The sequence below is a fragment of the Dipodomys spectabilis genome, unplaced genomic scaffold (assembly GCF_019054845.1).
Source record: "Dipodomys spectabilis isolate Male_0828 unplaced genomic scaffold, ASM1905484v1 ptg000032l, whole genome shotgun sequence".
Classification (NCBI taxonomy): domain Eukaryota; kingdom Metazoa; phylum Chordata; class Mammalia; order Rodentia; family Heteromyidae; genus Dipodomys; species Dipodomys spectabilis.
Window position 1 is genome coordinate 24,920,242 of NW_024870709.1, and position 22,024 is coordinate 24,942,265.

The 22,024-nt window shown below is 35.2% G+C and overlaps 2 protein-coding genes across 4 annotated transcripts in view; both read right to left on the reverse strand.

Moving 5' to 3' along the window:
* The window catches only part of Impg2 (interphotoreceptor matrix proteoglycan 2), a 60,509-nt gene extending 50,015 nt beyond the window's left edge, over positions 1-10,494 (reverse strand). The window contains exons 1-5 of the mRNA XM_042676996.1: positions 10,416-10,494; positions 9,764-9,994; positions 1,986-2,152; positions 1,225-1,256; positions 1,094-1,117 (exon numbers count right to left, since the gene is read on the reverse strand). Of these exons, the coding sequence (XP_042532930.1) occupies positions 1,094-1,117; positions 1,225-1,256; positions 1,986-2,152; positions 9,764-9,994; positions 10,416-10,494 (533 nt within the window). The remainder of the gene's footprint in view (positions 1-1,093; positions 1,118-1,224; positions 1,257-1,985; positions 2,153-9,763; positions 9,995-10,415) is intronic.
* A 5,881-nt stretch (positions 10,495-16,375) lies between these two features.
* Senp7 (SUMO specific peptidase 7) overlaps positions 16,376-22,024 on the reverse strand; it is a 101,071-nt gene continuing 95,422 nt past the window's right edge. For all 3 annotated transcript variants that reach the window (XM_042676892.1, XM_042676893.1, XM_042676891.1), the window contains 4 exons: positions 20,972-21,015; positions 20,795-20,863; positions 19,343-19,493; positions 16,376-17,975 (listed from right to left, as the gene is read on the reverse strand). In XM_042676892.1, the coding sequence (XP_042532826.1) occupies positions 17,838-17,975; positions 19,343-19,493; positions 20,795-20,863; positions 20,972-21,015 (402 nt within the window). In that variant the 3' untranslated portion in view covers positions 16,376-17,837. The remainder of the gene's footprint in view (positions 17,976-19,342; positions 19,494-20,794; positions 20,864-20,971; positions 21,016-22,024) is intronic.

A 22,024-nucleotide genomic window follows, 5' to 3' on the forward strand; every position in this document is an offset into this window, starting at 1 on the left:
CTCAAAGTAGAACCCCTCATACCCAGAATACTCCATCGTAATACCTGATAGAATCACAATGGACCCTTCCCAGCCCCCATGCTTTACAGTTCTTGAATTCTTCTAATCACTTAAAAAAGGGGTAAGCATCCCAGGGAACCCTGATACTACTACCATGAGGATTTTAGGAATAGCTTATTTCCTCCAAGCCCCACTTCCATCATTTCAAACCTGTATTCAAATCTGTCATATCCTGACCAACAGAGAACTCTTCATCATACTTTTCATATAAGTGTGAAAATTTAGGGGGTTGATAGGACTCTACAATGTATTTAGTTCACTAATTGTTACATTGTCAATCACAAAAGACCTTTAAACTCTCCCTCTCAGTAGTGAAGAAGCCATACAATTGATCCCGATTTACAAAATCTCAAGCCACAGCATAGATTTGATGATATCATGAATTGAATGAATGACTAACACCACACAGAATACACAGAATGACTAAAACTATACAGATACATTACTTCCTGTATGAATTCTAAACTATGCCTTTACCTTGACTCTGCTCTTCAGGCTGGATCTCTAGAAACTGATTCAATCACTTGATTTTTCAACCTACTCAGTGCTTTCTTATGTAATAATCTACATGCTGGCATAATCTTGATATTCTGATAATTGACAGGATGTAAAATCTTTTACCTCAATAGTACTACCTTTTATAATTCCTTGTCCTACTACTGTTTAAGTACTGAAAACAATCTGATTCCTAGATTCATATGATTCCCGAGTCATAATGTGGCTTCATCAAGGTCGTACATACTATTCCTTCATTTCAAGACCATAATCGTAGTTTATGAAAGTGATCCACATCATCACCCATTATTTGACAGATTCTCTTCTGCTATAGTATGCCATTTCTAAACAATATCATCATTAGATTTTCATTTTCAATAGCAGTAGATGATTCCATATAAACTATCAATTTTTTTTCTTATTGGAGAGAGGAACAAGTCTGTCACCTGGTCAAGTCAGACAGTAAGCAAGCAGTGGGTATAATAGTGTTCTGACAAAGAAGATGGAGGCAAGAGGAGTAAGAACTGTTGGTACTTACCCACAGGTCTGGTCCTTGCAAGAACTGGAAGGAAAACAGAAAAGGAACCATCAAAAAAGGTGAGTCTCAGAATAGTACAATACATCTCTATTGTCAAAGGCAAATTTAGGGAAAAATAACAACATAGTCACCTGCTTATAGTTTCCTTTGTATAAGTCAGTTTCTAAGAAAAAACAAATATAAAAATAACTCAATTGGTAACAGTTGTGAAGCAGTGAATAAAACTTATTCTACAGAGAACACTAATGTCCTAACATGATAGACTGTATGTCACAGTTTTTGTGATACAGTTTTCTGTGACATACAAATAATAAATGCAGATACTATTAATGCCAACTTGGTTTTGTGTCTGTGAGCATTTCTCAACATTCAGTGTTTCTATGTGTCCCACAGTTGCTGAGTGTGTCAGAATAGGTACAAATTAACAGAGTTTACTTGCTAGTCATTTGATAAAGGTCTAAATTTGGAAACTGGTAGTTTTACATTTATCTGCTATAAACTCAGAATCAAAGAATTTTGTGATGTAATAAATTGACATCCTGTAACACTATACACATGAACATAAAATAGCCAATAAATCTGTTTCTCTAAAATTCAGACAAAAGACAAATCATATCAGTAATTGCATTTTTTTTTCAACTCGGAATTCCAAAACAAATTTTCCTAAGTTTCTTCTAAATTGCAGTTTTAAGATCAACATGACGTAAAGAACAGACTTCCAACTCAGAAGGTCTAGTTTCAAATCCCTGTTTCCTACTTCTAGTTCCAAATGGATTAACCCAAGTGTGTGTGTGTGTGTGTGTGTGCGCACACATCTTTCTTCATTTAGTCTTAGCTGTGTGTGCATGCTACTATAACAACACATGATTCCTTTCCTCCTCATAACACTTACCTTCATGAGTAAGCTTCTGTGTTCCACTGACTGACTAAAATTGGTACCCATTTCAAATATACTTGTAATTCCATCCTCACACAAATCCATCCAGTAACGATATTCCTCACGCCCAGGAAGTCGATCCCAAAAAGTCCTGAATGCTTCCCAGACAGCTTCCTGGCACACTGGAAAAGGGACAGAGAAATGTTTTTAGGGAAAACTAGCCTGGCCTAACATAGCCTGGAGGTGGGGATGGGGGGGGGGGGGGGAGTCTCACAATGAATGGAACAATCATTCAGATTTCCATGAGAGACTCTCACCCACAATGTCCTCTCTGGAGGTATATGAGAGTGGTAGTCAGTTAAAGTTCTCTGTATGTCTATAAGTCCTTTCAGTTCTAAAGATAATTTGTTGTATGCTTCATTCTTTTCCTTTAAAAAGGGATTTAGTCATCTCTTAATGAGCTGGAATTTGGTCCTCATCTCTTAAAAAAAAATTCCATGTTTATGCTCTGCAAAAGTGTAGCTGATGTTAAGTTTACTGTATTTAACCAGGCGTTTTCTGAATAGATACTGATTTTAAGTTACAGATGTCTTTCTTAAATTGTACCTTTAAAAGTCAGTTCTTTGACCTTTCTGAATGGCTCTGGAACTTTAAAATGTCTGGAATATTTTTTTGGCAAAATAGAGTGGCATAAGTGAAATAGCATCCACCCCTTTGAATTATTTTCTCAAGGAAGCCTTCCTTTTTGTAAACTTTTATTGTAAAGATGCTGTACAGAGGGGTCACAGTTACATGAGTAAGGCAATGAGTACATTACTTGTCCATCATTGTTATCCCTTCCCTTCCTTGTTGTTGCCCGCTCTCTCTCCTCTCCTCCCCATCCCATCCCCTACCTCCCACCCTCCCACCCCCGCCCAGAGTTGTAAAGTTTCCAATACTGTCCTGTGGGTATCCTTGTTGCAATGGGTCATCCTGTGTCCTTGTTTCAGCGTTTTGTCATTCCCCATCCCCTTCCCAGATTAGACATATATATCGATACCCACACACAAGATGCAGGGTAAGTAAAATGAACCCAAGATATGGCCACAAGAGGTCTGTCTTTATTGTTATTGTTTTAAATGTACCATGTGATTTTATTTTTTGTTGTTGTTGTTTCCTTTGTATGTTCTTTCCCCATGGCATATCCTCTGTTGTCACTGTACTCCTTTGAAATTTTATCACTTATTTTTAATTTCAAACAGAGTATCTGGAACTCCTCAAAGTTTATAGGAAGTTGAATGTACTTCATAAACTTAGAAAGAAGATGTTTGTCTGGAGTTACTATTCTTAGGCTACTAAATCTCTTATCTAAAAGCACAAAATGAAGATTAGTCCTTTTATACATATCAGTAATTGTGCTCCTTAGTATTTAACAAAATGGACTGAAAACCTATACCCACAAAAATATTTATACACAGATGTTGAAAGTAGCCTTATTTATAATTGCCAAAACTGGGTGGTGAGGAAGATGTCCTTTGATAGATGAATGAATAAATTAACTCTGGCAAGCCTATATAATAGAGTTATTCAATGAGAATGCAAGCAAGTGAAAGAAAGAGAGGGGGAGAGGAGTGGGAGGGAAGGAAGAAAGGAAGGAAGGAAGGGGGGAGGGAAGGAGGGATGTGGGGAGGGAAGGAGGAATTGAGGGAGGGACAGAGAAAAAGAAGAAAGAAGAAATGAGTGTTCAAGCCATGAAAAGCATGGATAAACTCAAATGTATATTGCAAAGTAAAGAAGCCAATCTGAAATGACTACATATGGTATGATCCTAGTGACAGCTGGGAAAGAGAAAACTATGGAGATAGTAAAAAGATCAGTAGTTAAGTGACGCTGTAGCTCAAGTGGTAGAGCGCTCGTCTTGAGTTGAAGAGCTGAGGGACAATGCCGAGGCCCAGAGTTCAAGGCCCACAACCGACAAAAAAAAAAAAAAAAGATCAGTAGTTACCAGAAATTAGAGAGAGGAGCAGATAAGTAAGTGGAACACAGAGGACTTTTATGACAATGGAATTACTATTTTACATTATCATGGTATATAGATAGATAGATAGATAGATAGATAGATAGATATAGATATACATTTGCTTAAACAAATACAACAAATGTGCATCACAATGGACCCTAATGTATATGATGAACTTTAGGTAATAATCTGTAAATGCTAGCATATCAACTGTAAAAAACATGCTATATTAATATAATAATACTAATATAAATTTTATATTAATATGTTAATGCTGGGTGATGGAAATCTCCTCTGGCATGGCCCACTGACCACCACACCTTCATCTAGGGGACTTTCCTGTAATTCCCCAGCCTATTCTCCAGCCAGTAATCTTAATCTAAATATGAAAGCCCAATTACCACTTCTACCCCTTAGGTGTCATGCACCTGAGTCCTAAATCCCTCCACCCCAGCTTTCATTATGTCATGCCTCCTGTCTCCTAACTCTCCTCAGGTCACCTTGGTGTCCCTCTTCAACTTTCCATTAAAGTTGATCTGTTCTGTTGAAGTTGGTATCTTTGTCCACTTTCATTCTCCCTACCTTTTTTAATCCATTCTTTTCCCTCACATTAGAGAATTTGAGGAGTATATGGTAGCACTCTGGATATTCGGCTAAAATTTTAGGCTTTTATCTAAGCCTAGAACTGTCTAAAAATAAAGTCTATTAATTTTAGAAATAATATGTGAAAATTAAAAAAGAAAAATGCTATTCAAGAAGAATATACTGCTTCATTAAGATAAAACTAATTCAATCTACTTGCTGTTTTCCAAAAACATCAGTTCTTAAAAGCTTCTAAACAATGTCTGCCCATTTTATATAGCACCGAGTGTGTTACAATCCATTTCAGATGGACATGACATGACGAGTAAAAGACAGACCAATGAGAAGAGAAGGGAAGCGATAAGCAAAAAAGAAAATGTAATAGACCAAGAGAATAATTAATTTGCCATTACAACAAGATTTAATATTCATTAGCACCCTTCTAAAGAGAAGTCTCTGGACTTACAGAGTCTGAAGATCTAAGTTCTAACCCTAGTTTTACCACATACTAACGCAATAAGTATGGGTAAATTACATAGATATTCAAAGCTTTAATGTACTTTACTCCTTTTCAAAGGAATGAATAATTACTGCCTTACAAACTTTATCTGGGGAAGTATTTTTGCAAACTGTGAAGTGCTACAAGAGTTTCATGTTATTACAGGTTGTATATCTCCTACTCAAAATTCTGGAAGTGCAAAACCATGTACATTTGCAGCATTGTTTACCATAGTCAAGATATGGAATCAATCCAGATGCTACTCAATGGACAAATAGATCAAGAAAATGTGGTGTATATACACAATGGAATTCTACTTGTCCATCAGAAAGAATGATACTGTATCATTTATAAGGAAATGGAAAGACTTGGAAGCCAGTTAAGTAAGCCAGACCTAAAGAAACATAAGTTGCATGGTTTCCTTCATTTGTGGTAACTAGAATGTGTCTACAAACCTACAAATAAGCACACTGGATAGTAAATACACACACATATACACAGGGACATGATAAGCTATACAAGTCTCTAGACAGTCATACAGTAAGACTAAAGAAATATCTTCACAGGAGCAGCTCACAAAGGCTCAATAGCTATGTGCATATGATCATAGAAAGTAGTATCTTTCAAAATGACTCCAAGAAATGGAAATGAGCTTTTTGCTGCTGTTGTTGCTGCTTTTGTTGTCTTTTCCTTTTGTATTGTTTATTAGTTTATTTGTCTTTGGGAGGGCAAGGGGGGCGCAGAAAAGGGGGGACAAAGGGTAAACAAATATGGCAGTGGTACTCACTAGACAGTATGTTGAAAATGAACTATACAACTTGTGGGTGGAAATGAGAGGGCAAAACTGGGAGAGAGCCAGGAAAGAGTTCAAAAAGAAATGTACTTATTATCTGACATATGTAACTGTAAGCCCTCTGTACATTACTTCTACAATAATAATATAACTATTTTTTTAAATGCTGGAGATGGGGACATGTAGTTGTGTGATAGAGCACATGGCTTATTGATAGAACATTTACCTAATGTATGCAAAGCACTGGATTAAATCTCTACAGCACCCCAAACATATAAACACACACAAACTAAACAAACAGTGGTGTCTCAGATTTGTAATCCCAGCTACTTGGGAAATGGAGGATCATGGTTGAAGACAACCAGACAAAAACTTTTTGAGACTCCCATCTCAACTAATAAAAATCTAGGTGGGTTGGTTTATACTTGTCCTCCCAGCTACTTAGGAAGTATTAGTAGGAAGCTAACAGTTCAGGCCACTTCAGGAAATAAAAAATGTGAGACTCTCTCCCAAAAGTAAAAGAAAAAAGGAATGTGGTATAACTCGGGTAGTTTTAGGATAAAACTCCTAATTTAAAACAAAATAAAATAAAATTTGAGTGTGTTGCTTCAGATACCACTGTAAGAAGTACTATCATTTTAAACAGTGTCTTCAATAATTTTGGAATGACTGAATAGTCATATGTAAAAGACTGACACTAGATTCCTGTGTTTTTCCCTTAACTAAGATCAAAGTGGTCCTTAATGTAAGACCTGAAAATTTAAAATTATAGTATAAAAGCAAAGGAAAAATACTAGAAGATAAAAGAATAAGCAACAATTTTCTGAATAGACTCTAATAACAACAAATAAGGGTAAGAATTAGCACATGGATTATATCAAATGAAAAGTCTTCTGCACTTGAAAGTAAACACCTTTTAGAATCAAGTAATAGCCCTGGGAGAGTATGAGGGAAGGGATGACATTGTCTAAAAAGAATTATACTCTTTACTTGAATTGTAACTATAATCCCTCTGTATATCACCTTTATAATAACCATTTTTTAGAGACAATCCTCAGAACATGAAAAAAATCTTTACAAGCTATTTATTGTACAAAAAGTTAACATATAAAATATATAAAGAGCTCAAATAATCAAATATCCCTCCCCCCAAAAATTAACTTAACTAATAAATACGCAATCAAACTGGACAGTTTTCAAAAGACGTATAAATGGCTAATAAATGAAGAAATGTTCATCATCCTTAACATAAACCAAACACAAATGAAAACAACATAGATTCTATCTTACCCAGTCAGAATGAAAGTCATCAAGAAAAAAAAATACTGATCAAGCATGTAGGACAAGGGAAAGAATACTCTTACACTGTTGGTAGGAATGAAAATTGGTCTAGCCATTATGATCCTGCCATACCATTCTTGAATATAGATCGAAAGGAACATACAAAAGAGATAACCTACCCGCACACCACTAAAACAGCACTGTTTACTATAGCCAAGATATGGAACACATAGTTTAGGCATAAAGGAGAATGAAATTATGTTACTTGCAAAAAATGGATGGAACTGGAGATCATCATGTTAAGAAAGATAATCCAAGTTCAGGAAAACAAATAATACACATTGTTCTTGTATGTGGAATCTATACTTTAAAAAGTAATAATAATGACATGATTATAAAAAATATAAAACTAACATTCTGGCAGAGGGAGAAAGGAAACAGTGATAGAGGTTGAATGTTATAGAAGTTCATTATTATATATGTGTATGAAAACAGACAAATAGACTCACCAAAAAGGAGGGGAAAGGAGAGTGTAGCTAAGAAAGGCAACTATAGATAGGTAAATGTGATCATCATACTATTATGCTAGAAATATCACAAGACCCCTTTGTACAATTAGGATAATAATAATTATTGTTGCAATGTTACAAATGGATTTTATGTTTGTGCTTGCTAAAATGCCTGTATGGTAAATATGCTTCCAATTGTTCCCCAAATTTCCATTTTTATCTAAGAAAAATTACTAAATAAAAAAATTACACTTTCAAAATTAAAAAATAATTATTGTTGCTATTATAATAACTATATAAAAATAAAATAAGGGACCATTAGAAGGGATTCAATAGACAGGAGGAAAAGACAAGGTGGCAAAGGTGAATATTATAGAAGTATACAAAAATAACACAGTAAAACTCAACAAAAAACTGTTAAAAAGGAGGGGCAAATAGAAAAGGATTCAGAAAGTTTCGTACAGATGGGATGAGTTTGATCAAAGTGCGTTATATACATATTGCAAATATTACAATGAAGTACTTTCTACAATTCATTTATGCTTATATTTTAAAATAAGCACATGGATCCTTATATTTGACCTAAAATTCTTCATGAGCATCAAATATTTTGTAATACCTTCCTAATTAAACATTGATCCTGAGGGAAAAGAATAATATACTTCATAGCTTTTTTTTCTTCAATTTACATTTACAAATAAATGTTTTTAAAGAAAAAGTTTCATTGAATAATAGTTTTAATTTGTGCTAGGGAAAAAACTGAATGAGTGGGTTAAATAATATTTATAAATTCATAATCAGAATATCTGCATTCTTTCACTGCACAGACTAACTCAAATTTCCCACTATACATTATGCCTACTTCTTTTTTCTCATTTTATTTCTTTATTTATATATTTACTTGGCAGTAAATTTTATCCTCTTTGAGGATAAAATAATGCAGTTTTCTTTTCTTGAAAGTATAAAATATATTCAGCTTTGTGTCCATTAAAGTTAGAGTTTTAAAAAGTTCTACCAGTTTATGAACATATTAGCCAGATCAATATTTATTTTGTAGATATTTTTGACAATGTGATATATGTGTGGACCCAGAATCTAGCTAATAATAATATTTGGATTTAAATTTTAATATTATAACTTGAAATTTGTAGATCTGAAAAAAATTATTTAATAAAAATAAATATATATTCTTTACCTTAAAAAATAAATTTTACAAGATCACAAAAAGGAAGTACCATTATTTTAAACACAAAAACTTTTTTAGCAACCCTAGAAACCTGTGGAATGTTCAAACTACAAAATGAAGAAATGGTTTCATATATATAAACTATTCCAGCGGGTGAGTATGCCTTGGTAAATATGTATTATGAGTACACTTAGGTAAATTACTGCAGTGCAGAGACTAAAATTATAATTTTTCCAATCATATCAACGTATCAAAAATACAAAGTCTTGTAATATTGACTTACCTACACTAATGTAACATTTTTCTGAATTATGTTAATACTATATTTTCATCAAGTCCTTTTTGCTTCACTAATATAAAATTTTGTCTAAATTGCCACACTTTTTTTCTTTTTCTTTTTTGCCCGTCGTGGGGCCTGGGCACTGTCCCTCAGCTCTTCAGCTCAAGGTTAGTGCTCAACACTTGAGCCACAGCGCCACTTCTGACTTTAATGCTTATGTGGTGCTAAGGAATCGAACCCAGGGCCTCATGCATGCAAGGCAAGCGCTCTACCACTGAGCCACCTTCCCAGCCCCCTGCCACACTTTTTTTATTGCAAAGATACTGTACAGAGGGGTTACAGTTACATGAGTAATGAGTACATTTCCTATCGAGCATTATTAACCCCTCCTTTGTTTTTCCCCAACTCTCTCTTCCCTCCCCACCTCCCCAATTCCTCCTTCCTCCCCCGCCCCGAAGTTGTAAATTTCATTTTCAACATAGTGTCTTGTACATCTCATTGTTACAATGGGTCAACCTGTATCCTTGTTTTAGCATTTTGTTATTTCCCTTCCTCTCCCCAAATTAGAAAAATGTACATACAAGATGCAGGGCACCAGAATAGTCAGTCCAACAAATGGACCATAAATTTCATCAGGGAACCCAGGTTTTGTATATTGGCTTACCTCGGACTTTAAAATACCTCATATGGTTTAACACAGCTTCTGTAACACTTTCATTTGGACAGATTTTTACTCCGTCAGGAAACAGAATAGATCGCCGGTGCCTTCTAAGTAACCACTGTCTCTCAGTTTCTCGGTGATCTAGAATCTGTTTTTTTTCAGTAAGTAAAAGAGCATCTGTAGATTCTTCAGGCAGGAGAAAAGCGATTGTACTCTTGGGTTCTTGGTTTTCTTCTAAAGATACAAAGTTTTGTATTACAAAGTCAAAGCATAGCAAGGCTCGGAATAAAAGTAACAAAAATTGACATTAGGCCACATTTAGACTCTGAATCTAAAAGTCAATGCTCAGTGTAGACAGAAATATAAATCTAAAAAGAGGAATAAAATATTCAATCTCTCCAAAATTCCCACTCCTTTAATTCAAGATATTTTTTAAATCACGTATATGCCCAATTTCATTACAAGAAATAAAAGTAAGGTTTGAACCCAGATTTATTAATTTAAAGATAAAATGCAAAATACTGAAGATATTTTTAAACAATTTATAAAAATCAGTATCAAAGATTGAGTTATATTTGAGCAACTTCTCATAGCAATCACGTCAAATAATTTTAGGAGAATATGCTACAGATACATAAGATGATGAAAAACATACCTGTTAAGGATGTAACAATGCCTTCTATCAGGAAAAATATCAAAATATGCAGAGAAATCTTCCCAAAGAGAGGAAACATAATCGTTTGGGCCAAAATCAAAGAAACAAGAGGCAAAATCTTAACTGAGCATTCAAAGACTTGAAATTTCCAGTAACAAATTGTTACACAAAAGGCCCAACATTCAAAAGTTTATTTTTGAGAACAGATGACCACGCCAAAACCATTATAAATTTTTAAAATGTCCTTTCAAAGTAGCTCTCACCTCTTCCTTGAAATTATCAGCATGATAGGAAAGCAGGAGAGATTAGCTAATTAGAACAGATGGGAGAGACAATTTCTTTAATCTAGCAAGCTAAGCTCTTTACTGACACACTCTTGCTGTTAATAAGCAGTTCATTTACAAATAATGTTTCATTTCTAATTCAGTGTTTTCTTCTCCCCCAAAGTGTTTTTAATCCATTTGTCAAGTTTGATAGATTAACAGGTTCTCTGGGTTTTCCAGACCAAAGATTTACCAGCATAAAATGTCCAGATAGCTGTACCGGTATATCACATACAGAGATGTATACTAAACAAAACTCATTTTTTCAATAAAGTTGATGTCTTGTAAATTTCTCTTCATGCTAGAAAAATTGTTCACTATAAAAGCCAGTTATTTTGTCTTCTTCCTTATGTATCAAATGGGGGGAGGGTCAGAATAGTAAAGCAAACTGCTGAGTATTAACAAATGAACTAATTGAATCCTCAACCATTGCTTAGATTAATGCCTGCCCTGCAGAAGCATGAAGTATAAAGGACAGTATAAAGCTTTGTCCCTTCATTTAGGTTCAAATGTGAAGCCCAGGGTGTTTATCGACAAGAGGAATTTTTAATTCTTAATCAAGAAAGGGTTTCCATCCCATAATGGGATGACAGAAAACTCTGTTTTGCTCCAGTTGTTTTTATCAGATAAATCTAGTAGCCAGGAAATTAGTCATAATCCCTGTGGAGGCAAACTTGTTTATCAAATAATTTATACTTTATTTTATGCATATATTTGGAGTTCTCTGGGGGGGAAAAAGTATCTTGTAAAAGATATAGCAAATTTCTCTTGTCAATCCCTGTTAGCAAAGTAATGTTGTATTAGGCTTTAGAAAAAGTTCGCCAATTAGATTCTTCAAAATAGCCTCAAATAAATCACATATTTAGCCCTTATAAAAAGCTAACACAGGGCTGGGAAGGTGGCTCAGTGGTAGAGCACTTGCCTTGCATGCTCGAGGCCCTGGGTTCGATTCCTCAGCACCACATAAGAAAAAAGCTGGAAGTGGTGCTGTGGCTCAAGTGGTAGAGCACTAGCCTTGAGCTGAAGAGCTGAGGGACAGCGCCCGGCCCAGAGTTCAGGCCCCACGACCAGACCCAAAAAAAAAAAAAAAAAAAAAAGCTAACACAATGCTTGATAAGAAATGTACTCATGGGACTGGGAAGGTGGCTCAGTGGTAGAGTGCTTGCCTTGCACACCTGAGGCCCTGGGTTCGATTCCCCAGCACCACATAAGCAAAAAGAAAAAAGCCAGAAGTGGCGCTATGGCTCAAGTGGTAGAGTGCTAGCCTTGAGCTGAAGAGCTGAGGGACAGCACCCAGGCCCAGAGTTCAGGCCCCACGACCGGACTCAAAAAAAAAAAAAAAAGAAATGTACTCATTACCTTGCTCATGTAACTGTAACCCCTCTGTACAGTATTTTCACAATAAAAAAACTTATTTAAAAAAGCTAACAAAAGTAATTAACCATTAAAAACACAAGCATGTAGCATTTGCAAAATATTGGGGAATTTGTCAAACTTTATTTGTATGAGTCGGAGAGAAAAGCTGAAAATGTTAAACAAAATTTTAAAGTCTTCAAAAATGTTTGACAATCCAGAATATGAGAAAACTTTCCAGTGACAAATATTGCTGAGAAATTAGAAATCTTTCTGATTTATCAAAAGATAAAAAAAAATCTAGAGGAAGTGGCGCTGTAGTTCAAGTGGTAGAGCGCTCGCCTTGAGTTGAAGAGCTGAGGGACAACGCCCAGGCCCAGAGTTCAAGCCCCACGACCGACAAAAAAAAAAATAAATAAATAAAATCTAGATATCATAGCAATTCAGAAACATTTTCTGTACTTAGACTGAAAAACAGTGTTCTAAAATTCCCCTTGGCTTGCAAATATTAAGTGGTAAGTTTAGTATTCATCTTTGGTAACTCACTGAAGCTCTTTTTTAAAAGCATAGTTATTGTTCTAAAGGCTGATCTTAACAGCAGCCTTTCAATGTTCACTGAGTTTTCTATTAGGTTGTACCTTCTGTGTTCTCACTTGGCAGAAGAGACAAAGCAATTCACTTCACTCTCCTTTCAGGAGGGTATTGAACCTATTCATGAAGTCACTTCTCAAAATATACCATCTGTTTTGTGTATGTGTGGGTTGAACCAAGGGCTTCAGCCAAGTGTTTACTCTGTCACTTAGCCATGTACCCAGCTCAAGACCCCACTGCTAAGCTCTTTCACATGCTTTTCTCATTCAAGAAATTAATCTCTGGGCTGGGAAGGTGGCTCAGAGCTAGAGCGCTTGCCTTGCATGCCTGAGGCCCTGGGTTCGATTCCTCAGCACCACATAAGCAAAAGAAAAAAGCTGGAAGTGGCACTGTGGCTCAAGTGGTAGAGCACTAGCCCTGAGCTGAAGAGCTGAGGGACAGCGCCCAGGCCCGGAGTTCAGGCCCCACGACTGGACCCCCCACCCCCAAAAAAAGAAATTAATCTCTGCCTGAAGCAGGGATTATTGTAACAATTAAGAAATACAAAAAAAATCTTTAAAAAATTAATACATTGTGTACTTGTCTAAAAAGTGTTCATGAAGCCTAAATAAAGTACTTTTAAACTTTGGAATCCTCTTTTGTTCAAGTTCCAGAACAGGGAAAAAAAATTCCTCCTAACTATACATTACTTAAGAACTTCATAGCTATGTTCTAAGAAATGTGGTTTGCAAAAACTCAGAAACCTATATTGCTTTAAAAAAAAAAATGGGGCTGCAGGGTGGCTCAGTGGTAAGAGTGCTTGCCTTGTATGCAGGAGGTCCTGTTCAGTTCCTCAGCACCACACAAGCAGAAAAAGGCAGAAGTGGCACTGTGGCTCAAATGGTAGAGTGCTAGCCTTGAGCCAAAGAGCTGAGGGGCAGCGCCCAGGCCCAAAGTTCAAGCCTCATGACCGACAAAAAAGTAAAAATTATAAATATATGGCCAGGCACTGGTGGCTCATGCCTGTAATCCTAGCTACTCAGGAGGGTGAGATCTGAAGATTGTGGTTCAAAGTCAGTCCAGGCAGGAAAGTCCATGAGACTCTTATCTCCAATAAACCACCAGATAACTGGTAGTAAAGCTGTGGCTCAAGTGGTAGTCTTGCTGAAGAGTTGAGAGACAGCACCCAAGCCCAGAGTTCAAGCCCCACAACTGACAAAAAAAAAAAAACCAAGCATGAAGCTGGGTGTCAATGGCTCAAACTTATAACCCTAACTACTCAAGAGGCTGAGATCTGAGGACTGCAACCTGGAGCCAGCCCAGGCAGATAATCTAACTTTTGTCCCCAATCAACCAGCACAAAGACAGGACTGGAGGTGCAGCTCAAGTGAAAATATTTCTTGAGTTTTCATTAAAAAAGTTGTTTAAAGAAATATTTTGAAGTTGGGTATTGGTGCATCACAACTATAAACCTAGCTACTCAGGAGGTTGAAATCTGAGGCTCAGGGTTTGAAGCCAGCCCAGGAAGAAAAGTCCGTAAGACTCAGAACTCCAGTTAACAACCAAGAAATCAGAAGTGGAACTGTGGCTCAAGTGGTAGAACACAAGTTTTGAACAGGGACAGCACCAAGGCCCGAGATTCAAGCACCAGGACTAGCACATGAAATCTCATATAATGGTCTTGAATCTTGTTCTGCATCAAGAAACGTCCCCAAATCAGAAAAAGAATTGAACACCAGGGTTGGGAGGGATGGGGGGAGAATGATGAAAGGGGTAATGTTGATCTAAATTCATTGTTATTATATACTACTTTTGTTGAATGGCAACTCCTTTGTACATATAAAGAAAACAATAAGAATTTTAAAGTAAATATTAAGCTCTGCTTTTAAGAAGCAGAGAATTTCATTCACATCTAATTCCAAATAGGTTAGGAATAATTGTGTGCTTACTAAATACTAACATGCCAAACACAGGAAGTATTTCCAGACTTAGGCTGAACTGATAGAATACAGGGAAATGTATGCATACAAATAATGGGAATAAAAATGATTAGAGAAGCATGTATTAGAGAATGAGTAACTATGTAATTATCCTTTGAGTAGGTGTGAAGTGGTGGCTAATGAGATTTTGAAAAAAAAAGTTCACAAGAAGTAGCAAAAGGATGTTCTAAGAAAAGAGAGCACAACATGAAAGCCTCCAAATATGAACATAAAACCCATAATATCAACTCCACATAATCATCTATGGCTTGGGGTTCAAATTGACACTCATGGGACAACCATACATGCTCTATGCATTTACTTTGTAGGATACAAAGTTGTTCATCGTGATTTTTTTCCAAACAACATATTTTCAAGAATCTTTATAGGTGTACTGACTTCTTTAGTCCTCAAAAGAAATGCATTCTGTTTTTACAGAACTAGGTGTGTGCAGTCGACAGAAGTAGCTGGTGTATCTTTTAACAGCTCTTGGTAGTTATAAAATTTCCACATGATCCTGTCAGTTGCAAGAGACTAGAGAAATACTTGTAAACATGAATGAACAATTCTATATAACTACAAAGTGGAGTACAATGACAGATGATGCAAACAAGATCATTTAAGTGACTGGCTATGATTAAAAAAAAAAAAGAAGCAAATTTTCCCAAGAGTTGTATGTTTAAAGCAGTACTTTTTCCTCTACAAAAGTTGATTGTGGCCAATAGCAATCTTTTCACTATTTCTAACCACCCCCACTCCCATAATACCCACACATGTAGGTAAAATGTTCAAGCCAAATCCCCTCAATGTTTCCATAGAAACTGACTGTTCATAGAGAATATTACAGTTCATATGTACTGGGAATGAGAGCCTATTTTTAAAATATGTAACATATATATATAGAGAGAGAGACAGACAATATACAACGTTTTGATGTGACTGTTTTGAATGTTACCCATGACATGACATCATATAGAATTTTCCATTTGTGGCATCATGTTGGTGCTCAAATTATTTGAATTTTGGAGCATTTTGGACCTGGGATTTTGAAACATTTTTCTTTTCTAATTAGGATACTCAATCTGAACTAAAAAAACTTTCCCCAAACTGAAATGACATTGAAATGTACCATGCATTTATTAAAGCAGCAAGAAAAATTAATTAAGCATCAGTTATATAGTATTCACAGGTATATACTTAGAAATTTAGTTCTGACAATGACTCATATCTCTAAAAAAAAAACTCCAGCTCAATTTAATGAAGTGGAAATATATGTTTAATATAAAATGCTGATATCTTCAAGGCATTATTTCTACATGGATTTAGGAAAATGAATTTTAAACAATTTCCAAAACATGATAAAGAACCATGGTACCTTTGAAAAACATACAAACAAAAGGTTAAGAAACCACAAGATGTCTAATATATTTGCTTTCCCAAAATCAGATGTACAAGATTCACTTTAAAAAGTCTTACTCTATGCTGAGTCACGCCTGTAATCCTAGCTAGTCAAGAAGCTGAGATCTGAGTTTTGCAGTTTGAAGCCGGCCCGGGCAGAGAAGTCCAGAGAAGTCCTTAAGATTCTTATCTCCAATTAACTACAAAAAGCTGGAAGTGGAGCTGTGGTTCAATTGGTAGTGTGCTAGCCTTGAGCAAAAAAGCTCAGGGACAGTACCCAGACTCTGAGTTCAAGCCCCAGGGCCAAGACACACGTACGCACGCGCGCGCGCACACACACACACGTACACACACACAATGTCATAGCCACCACATCCCCAACACACATACACATACATACACAAGATGGGAATGAGTATAATTATAACCATTGTTATATGGAATCTCCAAAAGAGAAATATCTTAGACAACATAAAGATGGTAAAACAATTTAAGAAAAGATAAAGTCACTGAGGCTTAACTGACAATCTCAAGTCACACGATTTTGAAATAAGTGTTCAGATTTTTTAGGTTTACCTTAAATTGCATTTGTTTCATTGCTTTACATACAATTACAATGTGAATTCAAAAGATATTTAAAAATAGGAAATACAATATGATCATGTCTTCTTCAAAATAGTCCTGATAACATTAGGAGGTTCTGAACTGTTATTCATATATAATAGTTATTAATACATGAATTCAGTGGAATTATTACCTGAATATTTAATAAAGTATTAAGTGCCATAGGCTTAAGATCCATACAGAATCATCATAGGTCTCTAAAAACTGAAATTTAAAAAATATAAAAGCAATGAGAGTGGCTTGAATTTGCAGATGAATACTGGGTAATCTGAACTATAAAATTATATATTCTGTCCTAAACAATTAATAAACAACTTTGGAGGACATTCTTTTTGTTACAGTTACGAGAACACATTGATTTTATCTTCTTTATAGAAACGGGGGTACATACATTCTGGGGTAATAAAAGAGTGAATATTTATAAAGTTACACTTCATACTTAAGTTTAACTACATCTATAATTTTTTAAAATTTACTTTGGACAGGTAATTTTGTTTCAAATTTCATCCTAAACAAAAGAACCCTCCACATAGGAGATAAAATGCAGTGGAAATTTTTTAGCAGAATAATTGCATTTAGCAATTAAAAATAGTAAGCTGCGCTTTGAAAGAGTGAATTTTTACCATTCCTAATAACAAGTCCTTTTTTTACACAATACAGAAGGGATGCCGTAAATGGCATTTTCTGAAGCCCTGATGCTAAGTTCTTTAAAAGAAAAAATACACAGTATTCATACTGCATGCTTGAGCTGCAAAATATAGAATTACAATATAATGTGACTTGTCAACAAATCTGACAAGTGCTGGGGCTGGCACCAGGGAGAATCTAACTCCCATCAACACCCAGTCATGTGGAAGTACAGATCACATAGTCCCATTATTTACAAAAACATTCCCACATTACATGTGCTAATGCATCATCCAAGCATATTTACTCAGAAAAAATATCAAATATTTAAGAAATTTTAATTTCTATTTAGTAAGTTTATATCAGTCCCATTCCCACTCCATCTATAAGAGCCCAAATTTCTAATAATATATCATATACATTAAATAATGTTCAATGACATATAAAACTACTGTAAGTTATCTTCTTCACTGTGAGCTAGCATAAATGCTGGTAAGCAGCTTTCCAGTAATCTTAGAGAACATATGTGTCATGTTTAAACAGATTAACTAGCTACTGCTGCCCTTCTGTTGCTGTAAATGAAGTTTCAAAATAAGCTCTCGAATATCTTCTCGTTTGGTCTTTATTACATGACGAGGAAACCATTTCTCCAAATGAATTGGTAGTTCAAAGTTAACAATTGGATCCTAATGAGAAAAAAAATACAAGCACTTTAGTAGAATAATATCAAATTATTGATATTTGTTTTAAGTTTTACAGAAAACGAAAAATTGGTAACAAAGTTTTATTGGGATGTAAGTCACATACCATAAAATTCATACAATGCAAATTTTTTTATTTTAGCATGTAACCATTAACACAATCAATTTAGGAAATTTTCATTAAATCACTAACTCTTGAATATCAAATTAAATATTGTCTGTTCTACTAAAATGTATGTTTAAGTGAGTAGTCACAAATAGAACTGATAAAACAGATAGCACAACTCAGACATCTGGTTGAATATTCTAAACTCAAAATCAAATTTATTTGAAAAATAGTATTAGTATCAAAACAGTCACTTCATGACAGTGTGTAATAAAAAAGGGGGGTCAGAATCTTCACAAAAGATATTTATTGATTTCTAAAATGTCATTTATGACATCCCTTCTTATATATTATTATTATTCCTCAATAAAAACTTGTACTGCACTCTATAAGCCACATACTTCAAAGGTACTTTTAAGCATTCTCTAAGCAGGCTTCTGGGCAAAAGCAGATCTTTCAGAAATGATATTGCTTACAATTGAATAAGCTGATAGCTAAAAAGGAAAGCTGTGGTTCCTTGTCATTTAAGATTTAGTCATCTGTGCTGCTACAGCTCATATAGAGTCTCTGGTGAGCTAGAAATATAGCTATCTTTGTTACTGAATTTGTACAGCTATGGTGTTCTGAGCTGCTTGAATTTAATGGGCCTTTGAATTTTGGGAAATTTTCTTCAAATACTTCATGTCCCTCTTGTTTCCATTCTGGAACTCTAATTACATGTAAATCTGACCTTTTAATATTCCTCTTGTCTATTATATTCTCTTCTCTCCCTTTCTCTCCTTGAGCTATACTTTAATATTTCCTGTTGTCTTTTCTTGAAGTTCACTAATTCAATCTACTGCTATATCCAATGTGCTCTAAAAACAATCAAGTAAGGTTGCTTTGTCTGTTATGAGAAAAGTTCTTGAGACAGAGTCCAAGCTAGACTCAAACTTTCAATTCTCCTGTCTCAACTGTCCATCACTGGGATTGCAAGCATGTGGCCCCAAATATGTTCTTAACCTCAGATCTATTATTATACATTGTCATCTCTAGAATGTTCATTTTTAATATATTTTACCTCTTTATCTATTTTGTTCTCCTTTAGCTTTAGTTTTCTCTAATATTAATCAAATCATTATAAACTTTTTGTCTATTCTATTTTTTTCCTTAACTCTAAAACATTTTTCTGTCTTTTTGCTCACTCATAATATTGTAATTATATGCTGATAGTTTTGAAAAAAAAAGTCTGTATATCTTTACCAACCTTGAAGAAGCTTTCCACATACTGTAGCAAATACACGCCACAATCACTGCTATTATCCTGCTTAGGAACTTTAGGGCACAAGTCTACCATGTTTGTTTTGCTGAATTCACGGTGAGTTTTTCGCTTAACTTCCCATTCTACCTCTAAATACCTGAAATCATCAATAAATACAGTGAGTTGAGTATAAATTTCTTTTACTATGCAACACTTACAACAAAGCAGAGGAACATTTGCTACCAAGTCTTTTATTTTGAGCTAAATTTTCAAAGACCAAACTTTGACAATACAAATTATATTATGTGAATATTTAAGTGACATTTAAGAAAATAGTTTAAAGCTAACAGCAAGATTTTTCCAACAACTCAACTTTTACAAATCAAATATGTAAAAGTCATCTAGATTAAAAAAGTAAAGTAATAGATAGCTTTAAAAGTTTCACTGCAGGACAGGAAGGTGGCTCAGTGGTAGAGTGCTTGCCTTGCATGCATGAGGCCCTGGGTCCGTTTCCTCAGCACCACATAATCAGAGAAAGCTGGAAGTGGAGCTGTGGCTCAAGTGGTAGAGCACTAGTCTTGAGCTGAAGAGCTGAAGAATAGTGTCCAGGCCCAGAGTTCAGGCCACGACTCACCAAAAAAAAAAAGTTTCATTGCTAGTGTTTTCTGGTCCTATAGTAAAGTACTAAATCACGTACATAGAAATCAGATAGACAGACAGACACAGACACACACACACACACACACACACACACACTCACTCACTCTAATAATTATAGGCTTTTTAGGTGTTCTCATTTTAAGGGGGCAGTACTTTTGTCAGTCACTAGTATTTGCAATGATCTTTTACAAAGTTATGTTTTTGTTTGACTATAAATACAAATTCTGAATTTACTTTTGAGAAAATCCTTGAGAAATAATAATGTCTAAACATTAACTTATAATAGACAGGTATTATTGACTTTTCAGACTTTATTTAAATGCATGATTTGCAGAGTTTATTTAAATGCATATTAAAATGTAATTTTTGTTAAAGTGTTGTCAATAATTTTTTTTTTTTTTGCCAGTCCTAGGGCTTGAATTCTGGGCCTGGGTACTGTCCCTGAGCACTTTTGCTCAAGGCTAGCGCTCTACCACTTGAGCCACAGTGCCACTTCTGGCTTTGACTGAGTAGTTTATTGGAGAAAAGAGTCTGTCAGACTTTCCTTCCTGGGCTAGTTTCGAACCGTGATCCTTAGATATCAGTTTCCTGAGCAGCTAGGATTACAGGTGCCCAGCTTATTTATTTAATTTTGAAGACAGGGTTTGAACCCAGGTGGCCTTGAGCTCATGATCTTCCTGTCTCATCCTTTTAAGGGCAGAGATTACAGGCATGCACCACCATACTGGTTTGTTTCCAGTAATTGTTAAGACAGCTTCAAAATTATGAAATGATAAAACTGTCATTACTATTACTTACTCTCGTAAATTCTGAACTGTATTTTGTATAGAAGCAGCTTTCAAAGAATCTAGTATGAGTATACATGGCCTAAAAAAAGCAAACAAAGACATTAATATGTACATGTTTGTATAAAGAAATATGCCTAAACATGAGAAAAATTATATTATTATTATTATTATTATAGCACATTCTTACCTTTTACACATTTTCTTTGGTATTGTCATATTCATCTCGGTACTCTGTAATAACACAAATTTTTATGATTTTACAACAAAAGCTAGTTAAATATATTAATATTCAAGGAATCTTTAAAATATTTCAAATAATTAAGGGTTTTTTTCATAATCTTTGAGCTAACTTCAGTTTTTAGCCTCTGTGCATTTTTTTTTTTTTTTGGTTGGTCATGGGGCTTGAACTCCGGGCCTGGGCGCTGTCCCTCAGCTCTTCAGCTCAAGCCAAGCGCTCTACCACTTAAGCCACAGCGCCACTTCCCTAACTTCATTTTTTAAAAATTCACCAATTTGTTTTCTTTCTTTTTTTGGGGGGGGGGGGGGGGTCTGGTCATGGGGCCTGAACTCTGAGCCTGGGCGCTGTCCCTCGGCTCTTCAGCTCAAGGCAAGCGCTCTGCCACTGAGTCACCTTCCCCGTCCCAATTTGTTTTCTTATACTTGCAACGTAATAGTTCACATCGGCCTCAGGAGTTATGGAGCTTTACCAGACCTAATAAATAATCCAGAACTTGACTAGTTCCATTCACTTATCATTCTGAGCAAAGATGATCAAGAATTTGACCTGTCTTTATGTTTATTTCCTAATTGAATTCAAGATGCATATAGAGATGTATTTCTTCCTTTTGAAGTACAAAAAACAGTATTAATCTACTTTAACCAAAAAGGAATGGAAAGTTAGTTTTTCTTGATGTTAATTGTGTTAATAAATTTGAGAAACAATATAACAAACTTCAATTTCTTAATGCAGACCCTTTCGGTGCCATTATTTTTCTAAGGTGCACAGTGAAATCTTTGAGAGGCAGCTGAAGCAAGCCAAACAGGTACAAGAAGAATAACTTTCTTCTTATTCCTTTGTTCAAAATTTTCAGGGCTGACTAGGTGGCTCAAGTGGCAGAGCACTAGCCTTGAGCTGCAGAGCTCAGGGACAATGCCCAGGCCCAGATTTCAGGCCCCACAACTGAGAAAAAAATTTTTTTTCAAAGAAGCAGAATTTAATTGTGAATTACCAGTACTCATT